The following is a 12,860-nucleotide window of genomic DNA, read 5'->3' as shown; positions in this document are numbered from 1 at the left end:
CTTTAACGTGCACGGAGCATATATTGCTGAATTTGAATGAATTTTCCTCATAGACCCCACGTGGTCGCAACCCTGTTCTACACGGACCCTGTCATGTTTTCTAAGGGATGTGTGCGTTATAATACTAGTGTAATACCTTCTTTTGCGGTTTGTACGACTACCTATTCTGTATTTTTACGATCTTTATTAATGCAGATTAACTTATCAACAATTCCGGATACACTGTTCAATACAAATTGAGTAAAACAAAACAGTACAAGTACAGCGGTAACCCCGCCAAGTTGGGCTCTTCCACAAGATTCTGCCCAATTAAATTACTTTGTTGAGCTGACGCAAGAAAAAAAGCCGACCAACATTTGAAATCGTACTGTATCAGTTAAAACAAACTGTATGGTTAAAACCATAGAACTAACTTGCTTCAAGAGAAGACAAAAACAAAAGAGGTAAGCAAGAATGCGGACTGTTGTGTAGCAAATAGTGGTAGCTCTAGCTAATATGCTACAGTACAGCTACTGTAGTAACTGCACTGAGAGAAGCAAATAGGACATTAAAATGTAATGCTATGTATTGAAATGTAATGCTATAAATGTATCCCAAAGTCTTTATTTCACCTGCAGGGGATCACCAGTCGACTCTTTAAGAAACTTTAAGAAATGCCTAGCCAACTAGGCTTATAAAAGCGATATTAATGACAGTCTGGCTAGGTGGTCTAAAAAGTCACTTACCAGTACGACAGTTCCCGACGCATCCCATAAATATCATTAGTAATAGTAGAGCTACCTATGTACGTCTTTTAATTAAATGCAGTGGAATTATGAGTGTGATGGTGCATTGTGTTTTATGTTCTGCAGAGTTTGATAGACAGGATAGTGGTGTAACAGGTGGAGGGCTGTGTGCCAGAGACCTTGCTTGTGCATCGGTGAGTTAACCTCCACAATCCTTAACATTTCCTTTCTGTTAAGGCTTATCACAAACCATAACACATTTATGTATTTATTTATGTTTGTTGAAAATAGCATTAAATCGGTGTCGAGTAAACAATGGAAATGGGAGCGTCAGACTAGGTGAGGGAATAAAAGACTTGTCCTGGTTGTTGTGTTTTTGCATGTGGTCTTGAAGACTGGTCCTGCCGACCCAGTGATATAACAAGTATTAATTTACGTTTTTGTATTAGTGTGGGCTACAATTTTTTTTGCTCTCTTTTTACCCAAACCAATTTTTATTTAACTCAGCACATACCCTGTTTTAACGTGAATTTATTTTATTGGCAAATGCTAAAACAAAATATTGAATGTCAATTAGGTTACACAATATTATAGGCTACAATGTAGGCTATTCACTTGACCTCTAGATGGTGTAAACTGACCCACATTCACGCACACTGATTTTAGTTGTCTACGTTTAACAGTTGATGTAATAGCATGTGGGAGATGGTTTATATTTAAAAGTTCCAGCATTTCCATTCATGTTTTACACATTTTCAGGATAATTATTTTTTTGGGAGAAAACAAGTAGGCCTACAATTTTAAATGTAGCCTATTGTATTACTCATAATATACCTTATGGTAAAACGTTTTACAAAACGTTTGTGGTTGTCATGTAAACAACATTTATTTGAATAGTGTTTCTTTTATACAACTCCATTTAGTCTACACTAGCTGTCAATGCAGCTAGAGATCATTAATGTTTCCCAATGGGGCGGGCACATTTAGCGTTGAGCTATTCCGGGCTACGGTTAATGCAACACACAACACCTCGGAGTGCCCTGGAAGATCAAAGTAACACATTTTCAACCAGACTGACGGTTTTCGGTGGCCTTTATGTATCATGGTTTAACGGTTCTGCTTTACAATGAATGACCATAGCATACGTCGATAGTTAATATAACGGAAAGGCAACTAAACTCGAGATAATAACTCAGGTAAGATTATTTTACGTTTATTAAAGTTGTGGTTTGTGGCAGTAGGTCTAGACGATATTATGACGTTTGATGTTTCTGACGATATTCCAAAAAGCCGGGTAGCCTAGTATAGGCAATAGGGATCCTAGCAGGTCACCACACACACACGCGTAGGTTATGGTGTGTGAAGTCTGGTTTGGATCTTGGACATTATTTTTTTGTCGCAGTTAGAGCTACTGATGTCGTGGACACGCATAATGTTGGCGCAAGACGCATTCTTTGCTCAGTGGCGATTTTAGACTCTTTTTAGGGGTGCTCTAACGTGAGAGTGAAACGTGTCTGTTAGTGACATGACAAACAATTACAAAGCAGCAGGGCAGAGCAGACTCCAGCCCCTGTCATGTCAATTGAGAAGGATGTGCTTGAGAGAGTCCAACACGAAAACGTGATTGATATATTTGCCACCCTCAAGGTGAGGCGACATAGCTTAATTCTCCCTAAATAGAAGGAATAATCTGCAGAGATGTTTTAAGACGAAAGGGTAGAGAATAGTTGAGTGACATTGTTCCTTATTGTAAGCTGGGTTGGGTTTTTGGGTGACATTGTTAATACAATGTTTATTTATAGTTGACACATCATTATTGTTTCAGTTGATGCTGATAGTTCATAAAGAAAGTGACTTTCTTAGTTTTTTCATTCATTAAATATGTTGCATAATAATAAATAAATGTATTAATTGTTATTCAGTAAAATTAATAATTTATTAGAAAGGGGGTTTCACAATTTAGCAAGTCACTATATGCATGTCACATTTTCATTGGGGGCTGAGCCCCCCCTAAAGGTCTGATCCTAGAATCGCCCCTGTCTCACTGAGATTATTCCGATGTGGGGTTTATATACTGTACATAGGCTACGTGTATAGAGACGTATGTGTGTATGTTCATTTATGTTTGTTTTCTGGAATTTGTTATAAAACGTAATTTGTACAAACAGAAATCTGTACAAAGTCTTAAATACGCGTTCCCAGTTCGCTGACACATGTTCCACACTCCCGTTGTCTTCCACCAGCTACTCGCCAAGGTACCTGGTGGATCCCCCCCCCCAACACACCATGACCCAGCACCGCTCCATCCATCTGTTCCGGAAGGGCCTGCGTCTCCACGACAACCCGTCCCTGGTGGGGGTGTTGGAGTCGTCAGCGTGTGTGTACCCCGTGTTCATCCTGGACCGGGGCTTCATGGAGGGGGCCATGCGTATCGGGGTGCTGCGCTGGAGGTTCATACTGCAGGTAGCCCGTCACAAACACAGCTGTCCTGTCAGAAGCTAAGAGGTTTCTTTTGTGTGCTGTGGCCTGCTTGTTGTTGAAAGTATCCATCCAGATATATGTCCTTGCTATGAAGAAACAGCCCTTTGACAGTAACAGATTTTATATTTGATTATGACTTCCTGGCATACAGTGCAATTTTTTGAATTTGTCAGATTATGTTCCAACAAGTCAGCTGGAGAGTGTTCGTTTGGTGGAGGCTTGTTTTGCTAGTATCAGTTCAAATGAACAATACATTAACAATGTAAACCACCCCTTCTCAAGACCTCCTAGAAAGCCTAATCCTAATCTTAATCTGATGCCTGTTGTCCTCCAGAGTCTGGAGGACCTACACAACAGGTTGCAGGCGCTGGGCTCCCGGCTCTACGTGGTCCAGGGGCCCTGTCTGGGGGTGCTGCGGTGCCTGGTGGCCCAGTGGGGGGTGACCCAGCTCAGCCTGGACACGGAGGTGGAGCCCCACTATCTCCAGCAGGACCAGGAGATCCAGGCCCTGGCCAGAGAGCTGGGCCTGACCCTGCGCACCGCCGTGGCCCACACGCTCTACGACGTCCGCAGGTGGGAGCAGGCAGGCTGGAGCCCTGCTGTTAAGAGACAGATAGCTAGTAGGAGGATGGGTATAACTCAGTGATAGAACATGGGGATGGGTAAAGCTCAGTGGTAGAACATGGGGATGGGTAAAGCTCAGTGGTAGAACATGGGGATGGGTACAGCTCAGTAGTAGAACATGGGGATGGGTACAGCTCAGTGGTAGAACATGGGAATGGGTAAAGCTCAGTGGTAGAACATGGGGATGGGTAAAGCTCAGTAGTAGAACATGGGGATGGGTAAAGCTCAGTGGTAGAACATGGGGATGGGTACAGCTCAGTAGTAGAACATGGGGATGGGTATAGTTCAGTGGTAGAACATGGGAATGGGTACAGCTCAGTGGTAGAACATGTGGATGGGTATAGTTCAGTGGTAGAACATGGGGATGGGTACAGCTCAGTAGTAGAACATGGGGATGGGTACAGCTCAGCGGTAGAGCATGTGGATGGGTATAGCTCAGTGATAGAACATGGGGATGGGTATAGCTCAGTGGTAGAACATGGGGATGGGTACAGCTCAGTAGTAGAACATGGGGATGGGTATAACTCAGTGATAGAACATGGGGATGGGTAAAGCTCAGTGGTAGAACATGGGGATGGGTACAGCTCAGTGGTAGAACATGGGAATGGGTACAGCTCAGTGGTAGAACATGGGGATGGGTAAAGCTCAGTGGTAGAACATGGGGATGGGTACAGCTCAGTGGTAGAACATGGGGATGGGTATAGCTCAGTGGTAGAACATGGGGATGGGTATAGCTCAGTGGTAGAACATGGGGATGGGTACAGCTCAGTGGTAGAGCATGGGGATGGGTATTTGACTGCTGATCAAGAGGGCCACGTTCAGATGTCACACCCCCTGTACATGTATTTGTATAAAAGTGTCTGCTAAAGGAAGTCCAGTGTGGGCTGTGCTGGAGTGTGTCCTAGGCATGCTGTAGTGACACGGTTCTTCATCCGTCTCCTGCAGGATAGTGAGAGCCAATGGGGGCCAGCCTCCCCTTACCTATAAGAAGTTCCTGAAGGTTCTCTCTGGTCTGGGGGAGCCCAGTCAGCCTGCAAGAGACATCACACCCGAGGACTTCCAGTAAGCGCACACACACAGACACACACAGTCACATGCGCACACACACACACACACACACACACAGTCACATGCGCACACACACACACACATATTCACACACACAGTCACATGCGCACACACACACACAGTCACATGCGCACACACACACACAGTCACATGCACACACATTCACACACACACACACACACACACACACACACACACACACGCATTCACACACACACACACACACACACACACACACACACACACATTCACACACACACACACATTCACACACACAGTCACATGCACACACATTCACACACACACACACACAGTCACATGCACACACACGCACACACACAGTTAGACACACATTCCCACAGACACACACGTGAGTGCAGTACAGGGCCATCTGGTTCTGCTAGTGCCGGAGGGATCACCAGGCAGCAGAGTCCTGCCCACCATCTCCTCTCATCCTGGGCCTTGATAACGAAGCTAGGCTGGAGACATATGGAGGAGTTTAGTATTGTTTCTGAGGGGGATATTGTTGTGGCTATCAAGGCTATTTGGAATGTTGCCCCTGATGTGAATGTGATGTTTGTTAATTAGTACAGTTATTAAGGCAGTGTGAGACTGGCACATCTAATAGTGTGTGTGTGTGTGTGTGTGTCAGAGCTGCCAAGGCAGCAGATGCCTGTGAAACACTAAGATGTCTGTGTTTAGTAAAAACCCTACATGTGACTCGGCAGCAACAGCCCCCCCTGCAGGAGCCAGCTACAGAAAATGGGTGTGTGTTGGTGGTGGATGCTAAGAAATGAAATTGTAATACAATCATTGACTCAACGAATGATCTAACTGATGATTCACACACACACACACACACGCGTGTGTTTCTGGACCATTCCACACCCTCACATCAAATGTTCTCCTGTCTGTGGGACCCAGCCAGTCACCAGCCCACCTCTGATCCTACCAGGCTGCCAGCAGTGCTGGTGTTTGATCCCAGCCAGACCAGCCTGGTCAGAACCCCTGTGCTCCAAACAGGATATGGATGTGACCTTCACCACACAGCTCAGCTGATGTTGTCTCTGGGTTCCAGGGGTGTTGCTAGGGGGCGGGAGGAAGGACCCCAACGACTGGTGTCTATAGAGACACCGTGTCATGACCTACTGGGATGTTCTGTATCATGGGATTGAATAAACTTTGCTAAACGGGGTTTCTAGTTTCAAGTGACCTGCTTCCTTCATCTAACCCCTGTTGTGGGAAATTATATCTGCTGGTACTGGGCACACATAGGAAGGCAGACAGCTGTGCATTTGTACATATATACGGTGTAGTCATACAATATAATACAAACATACTTGACACACATCTGAAATCCTGCCCCAAGACGACATTGACAACTGACTGGAAGGACAATGTGTAATCATTTTTATGATTTATTTTTATTATGAGTGTATCTGGGTAATGGGAGAGTATTTGACATCATCTCAGGTTCAGATCCTCTGTATGTCACTTGGGATAAAAACATCAGGCCAAAAGATTATATGCATGTTTGTACGTGTTTATGTTTTTTCTAAGGTTATGTCAATGTACATTAATGCCAATGTTCCTGTCGTTAGAAGCCCAGTGTGCCTGTGAAGAGCAGTGACAGAGGGGACATGATGTTCCGGTCTCCTCCGTGTTGTTCCGTCTCAGGAGGTGCTGTCCACCCCTGGAGGAAGAGGGCCGGTGTGGGGTGCCCTCCCTGGAGGAAGAGGGCCGGTGTGGGGTGCCCTCCCTGGAGGAAGAGGGCCGGTGTGGGGTGCCCTCCCTGGAGGAAGAGGGCCGGTGTGGGGTGCCCTCCCTGGAGGAAGAGGGCCGGTGTGGGGTGCCCTCCCTGGAGGAAGAGGGCCGGTACAGGGTGCCCTCCCTGGAGGAGCTGGGCATGCACACAGAGCACCAGGTGCTGTGGCCTGGAGGAGAGACCCAGGCCCTCCAGAGGCTGCACACACACATGGAGAGCCAGGTGGGCAGCAGAAGACACTCACCTCGTAGAGTGCTGTTCTAAATACTCTCACAGAGTGAATACATAGGGTGAAATCATTTAGTCTGTATATGTATAAATAAAAGACTAGTAGATATTGTTGCACAGGAATAGCCTGGTAAAGACAGACCCTTCCTTTTAGGGCTGTCACAATATCCGATTTTCCCGAAAAGATTATTGTGGCCAAAATAATCCACGATTACGATATTAGTGTGATATAAATATAGAACGTTTGAAAATAAACAATAATGTTATTACTCAGTCAAATTCATCTTAAGCTTTGTGTATTGTGTGTTTTACACTCAAAATACGATTGTAGGGAGGTGGAGAGAGAGTCTGTTACCAAAAGCTGAAACGAAAATGATTCTAGAGGTGCTGAACTATTTATACAATATTACATTGCTCCAAAAAAATTAAGGAACATTTCTTTATCAGGGTATGGCATGAATTCAATTCCACTTCTCTGATAATGATCAGGGCTGCGTTTCCCGAAAGCGTCGTAAGCCTAAGTTGATCGTAGAATCCATCGTACGATGAATCTTAGTTTTACGGGCCGTTCCCAAAGACACCGTAGCTAAAGTGTCTCTTGAAGATTCGTAGCTCTTGAAAGCGCATAGATTAGCCTACTCCTTACGAGCATGTTTTGGAAACGCACGTAAGAAATTGTTATTTTGCTCAATCGTTGCTACGATCCATCGTTATCGGGAAACGCAGCCCTAATTAGCAGAGGGGGTTGTTAGTCAGTTTCAGCTGCATTGGTGTTTATGGAATTAACAACAGGTGCACTAGAGGGGCAACAATGAGACAACCCCCAAAACAGGACTGGTCTTGCATGTGGAGGCCATTTCAAGTGTCTCCCTCTTGATCTCTTTGACTGGTTTTTCACTAGTGTTGGCTTTAGCTAGAGTCATTATCACTACTGGGATGTGTCTCCCAGCACAATCACCAGAACATGGAGATTCCAGGAGACAGGCAGTTACTCTAGGAGAGCTGGACAGTAGAAGGTCCTCAACCCATGAGCAGGGCCGATATCTGCTGCTTTGTGCAAGGAGGAACAGGTTGAGCACTGCCCGAGCCCTACAGAATGACCAACATCATTCAGCATGACCGGTTTGGCTGTGGGTCAGTGATGGTCTGGGGAGGCATATCCATGGAGGGACGCACAGGCCTCTACAGGCTAGAGAACAGCAGTTCAGTCTGACTGAAATCCTTGAACCAGTCAGACCCTACGCTGGTGCAGTAGGTCCTGGGTTCCTCCTGATGCACGACAATGCCCGGCCTCATGTGGCAAGAGTATGCAGGCAGTACCTGGAGGATGAAGGAATCGATACAATTGAATGGCTCTCACGATCACCTGACCTAAACCCGATAGAACACCTCTGGGACATCTGTTTCGGTCCATCAGATGCCGCCAGGTTGCTCCTCAGACTTTACAGGAGCTCACTGATGCCCTTCGACAGATCTGGGAGGACATCCCACCATTAGGAGCATGCCGCGACGTTGTCAAGCATGTATACATGCATGTGGGGGCCACACAAGATATTAAGAAGCATTTTGAGTTACAGACATTGAATTTTGGCAAAAAGGACTAGCCTGCCACATAATCTTTTACTTTGATTTTGGGGGTGTCTGTAAAATGAAGCCCTCTCTAGGCTGAAAACTTTTATTTCTATCAAAAGATGTGTCATCCTTTCGTTCCTAAGACATTAAACTGTCCATATCAGTATAGATATCCAACATAATTTTTTTTCACATTGAGATCTGATGTGTTTTCAAAGTGTTCCATACATTTTTTTTAGCAGTGTATTATAGGTGTATTATTAACATGATAATTTAATAAACAATGATAAACAATCACAGTTATAGTCAGTACTGTTATTGGTTATAACGGTCGATAACCATATATGAAAAATACAACTAATAACCCCTGCTGTGAACCCGCTGTGTACTCGCTGTGTTATTGTTCTTCCCTTTATGACTTATTGGGTTTCACAATGTATGCTTCATGTTTGGCTACCCGCAATGTTTGGATCTTGTTGTTATGATCAGTGACCTATGCACTTTTGTAAAACTCTCTCTTGGAAGTCGCTTTGTATAAAAGCGTCTGCTAAATGCATAAATGTAATGTAAAAAAATATAACCCCAGTACACTGTTATAACCCCTGCTGTGAACCCCAGTACACTGTTATAACCCCTGCTGTGAACCCCAGTACACTGTTAGGACTATGCACTCCTGATCCTTGTGTCCAAAACAGAGTCCTGAGGTGTTAGTGACAAATCTCAGCTGTCCTGTAGATATGTGGCCTGGTTAAAAGAGAGCTTGTCTTGTGTTGTTCAGGGGTGGGTGGCCAACTTCTCCAGGCCTCGGACCATTCCCAACTCCCTTCTACCCAGCACCACTGGCCTGTCTCCCTACCTGGCCCTGGGCTGCCTCTCCGCCCGCACCTTATACCACAGGCTCTCCAAAATCTATGCGCAGGTACGTACTAAAAATAAAGTATAGCTTCACAATTGTTTCAAAATCACCCCAAAAAGAGGGGTTGGAGGCAGTTAATTTGACATTGTTCGCTTGGCTAAAGAAAAGCCAGGTTTCCATATCACCAAGGTAACCTTTTGTTTACCGTATCTCCCTGGGCCCTCCCCCAGTCCAAGAACCACTCGCTGCCTCCCGGGTCGCTCCAAGGGCAGACGCTCTGGCGCGAGTTCTTCTACACCATCGCCTCGGCAACGCCCAACTTCAGCCTGATGGAGGGCAACCCCATCTGCCTCCAGATCGACTGGGACGAGAGGAAGGACCTGCTCCACAAGTGGACGATGGTACAAGCAGATCCCTCCAGCCCTCCCTGACCCCAGGCACAGAGCAGGGAGGGATGATCCCAAACAGTAGTTATTGTCTGCATGGTGGTTGTTTGACTCCCTGGCCTCTCTGTGGATCTCAGGGCCAGACGGGCTTCCCCTGGATCGACGCCATCATGACCCAGCTGAGGCAGGAGGGCTGGATCCACCACCTGGCCCGCCACGCCGTCGCCTGCTTCCTCACCAGAGGAGACCTGTGGATCAACTGGGAGGAGGGACTGAAGGTGAGGATGAGGAGTAGGAGGGAGTAGGAGGGAGGATGGGAAGGGGAGGAGAAAGGGAGGGAGGATGGGAAGGGGAGGAGAGAGGAGAGAGGGAGGGGGGAAGGGGAGGAGAGAGGAGAGAGGGAGGGGGGAAGGGGAGGAGAGAGGAGGAGAGTGGGAGGGAGGGGTATGTAGATGAGGAGGTTAGAGGGGGCGGGATGAAAAGGGAGATGGAGATTGAAGAGGGTATGAGTTGGTAGAGAGCGTATGACATGCACAGGTTTAGGATACGGGCTGTTCTACACTGTGTGTTTGTGCGTGTGTGTTTGTCTCAGGTGTTTGAGGACGAGCTGTTGGATGCAGACTACAGCATCAATGCTGGTAACTGGATGTGGCTGTCTGCCAGTGCCTTCTACCACCAGTTACCTCGCATCTTCTGTCCTGTACGCTTCGGCCGGCGCACTGACCCCACCGGAGAGTACCTCAGGTAGACCAGGACCAGCTTCTGGGAAACTGGGCCTAGACATTATATACATAGAAATAAATCAATGTATTATTTGTGTTTTTAAACACAAATTGTTTAAACACCCTGTTGGATGCATTGTCCTCCTCTGTGTCTGCAGGAAGTACCTGCCAGTACTGAAGAACTTTCCGTCAAAGTACATCTACGAGCCGTGGAAAGCCCCGGAGGAGGTGCAGCTACAGGCTGGATGTGTCATAGGTAACTACTGTAATACCATTACTGTAGTATTATTACTACTGTAATACCATTAATGTAGTACAATTGCTGCTGTAGTATTATTACTGCTGTAGTATTATTACTGTAGTACTATTACTACTGTAATACCATTAATGTAGTACTATTACTTCTGTAGTACTATTACTGCTGTAGTACTATTACTGCTGTAGTACTATTACTACTGTAATACCATTAATGTAGTACTATTACTTCTGTAGTACTATTACTGCTGTAGTACTATTACTGCTGTAGTACTATTACTGCTGTAGTATTATTACTGCTGTACTACCATTACTGTAGTACTATTACTACTGTAATACCATTAATGTAGTACCATTACTGCCAGAGCAGGTGCAGCTACGGCTGGATGTGTCCTAGGTAACTACAGTAGTACTCTAGTCCTGCTGGTGTGTGCAGGTAAGGACTACCCTCTACCGGTGGTGAACCACCAGGAGGCCAGCCAGAAGAACCTGGAGATGATGAAACGAGTCCACAACCAACAGGAGAGCACAGCACGGCTCACTAGAGGTAACACTCACACACACACACACACAGCACGGCTCACTAGAGGTAACACACACACACAGCACGGCTCACTAGAGGTAACACACACACACACACACACACACAGCACGGCTCACTAGAGGTAACACTCACACACACACACACACAGCACGGCTCACTAGAGGTAACACTCACACACACACACACACAGCACGGCTCACTAGAGGTAACACACACACACACACACACAGCACGGCTCACTAGAGGTAACACACACACACACAGCAGCTCCTGCACACTATTTGAGCAGTTGGAGTTACTTTTGAGGCAGATGTTATAGCTTAGTGGTAGACTGCAGATCAACAGGTTGCACTCATACCCACCTGTACGTCTCTTTGGATAAAAACATCTGCTAAATGAATATGTGACATTCCTTTTCCCCCTATACACTTAAGAATACACACTGGTCAATTAACTAATGGGTGATCTCTCTCATTTTATTTGTTTATGTATATCAGTTCATGCTTTCTAAATGAGTGATAGTGAAGTGTGACTGTAAAGGCAGGGTAGAGAGAGGGGAGAACATGGCAGTAAACACACAGAACCACTAGAACACAAACCACCAGTAGAACACAAACCAACAGTAGAAGTCTCAGGTGAGTGTTGACATTGTACCCCTCCTCCTCCCTGCTCTCCTGCTCTTCCTCCATGCTCCCTTCCTCCTCTTCCTCCCTCCTCCTCTCTGCTCTCCTCCTCCCTGCTCTCCTCAGACGACCCCATGAAGATGCGTTTGAAGCGGAACGACACCGTTGAGGACGAAGACGGCACGCCTCCCACCAAGCAGCGCCGGCCGACCAGAGAGCAGCGCGCCACGCCAGGCCCGGAGCCGGACACTGACGACGACAGCAGAGACACCGAGTGACCCGAGTGACCCGAGTGACCTGCTGCCCACAAGCCCCTGACAGGCTGGACAGACTGTCCAACAAGCACCGCTCTGACAAGCACATCTTCACATATCCTTCCATCGTTAGTGGTTTAGAAGCTGGCGTGAGAGCAGCGGACTTCTCCCTACTGAGGAGGCTGAGGTTACCAGTTGACCGGCGGGTTACCTCCCACAAACAGAGCAGCATCCAAACCATCGGGGTCTTTTTTTGTTTTTGCACAAAAATGGCAGCATGGCAGCTGTACGCTCCCTTGTGAAAAGACGTGGGCTGTGAGAGTGACCTAACCCTAAGAGTGCTCCTGCTTGTGGACTGTGAGAGTGACCTAACCCTAAGAGTGCTCCTGCTTGTGGGCTGTGAGAGTGACCTAACCCTAAGAGTGCTCCTGCTTGTGGACTGTGAGAGTGACCTAACCCTAAGAGTGCTCCTGCTTGTGGACTGTGAGAGTGACCTAACCCTAAGAGTGCTCCTGCTTGTGGGCTGTGAGAGTGACCTAACCCTAAGAGTGCTCCTGCTTGTGGACTGTGAGAGTGACCTAACCCTAAGAGTGCTCCTGCTTGTGGACTGTGAGAGTGACCTAACCCTAAGAGTGCTCCTGCTTGTGGGCTGTGAGAGTGACCTAACCCTAAGAGTGCTCCTGCTTGTGGCTCCTGATGTGTTCTGGGATGTGGGAGGAGAACTCACCCTGAAGCCCTGCTGCAGGAGCATGGAGCA

The 12,860-nt window shown here is 46.7% G+C and overlaps 1 protein-coding gene across 1 annotated transcript; it reads left to right on the top strand.

Moving 5' to 3' along the window:
* The first annotated feature begins 1,752 nt into the window (after positions 1 to 1,752).
* Positions 1,753 to 12,454, top strand: cry4 (cryptochrome circadian regulator 4). Its single transcript, XM_062484858.1, has 12 exons — positions 1,753 to 1,921; positions 2,969 to 3,188; positions 3,541 to 3,779; positions 4,776 to 4,892; positions 6,576 to 6,885; positions 9,242 to 9,382; positions 9,550 to 9,720; positions 9,843 to 9,983; positions 10,298 to 10,449; positions 10,586 to 10,683; positions 11,119 to 11,229; positions 11,976 to 12,454. Exons 2-12 carry the CDS (start codon positions 3,012 to 3,014, stop codon positions 12,125 to 12,127), a joined length of 1,809 nt encoding a protein of 602 aa, XP_062340842.1. The 5' UTR covers positions 1,753 to 1,921; positions 2,969 to 3,011; the 3' UTR covers positions 12,128 to 12,454.
* Positions 12,455 to 12,860: the final 406 nt, after the last annotated feature.

This window comes from Osmerus eperlanus, chromosome 1 (genome assembly GCF_963692335.1).
Source record: "Osmerus eperlanus chromosome 1, fOsmEpe2.1, whole genome shotgun sequence".
Taxonomy (NCBI): Eukaryota; Metazoa; Chordata; class Actinopteri; order Osmeriformes; family Osmeridae; genus Osmerus; species Osmerus eperlanus.
This window is presented reverse-complemented; position numbering and strand designations above follow the sequence as displayed.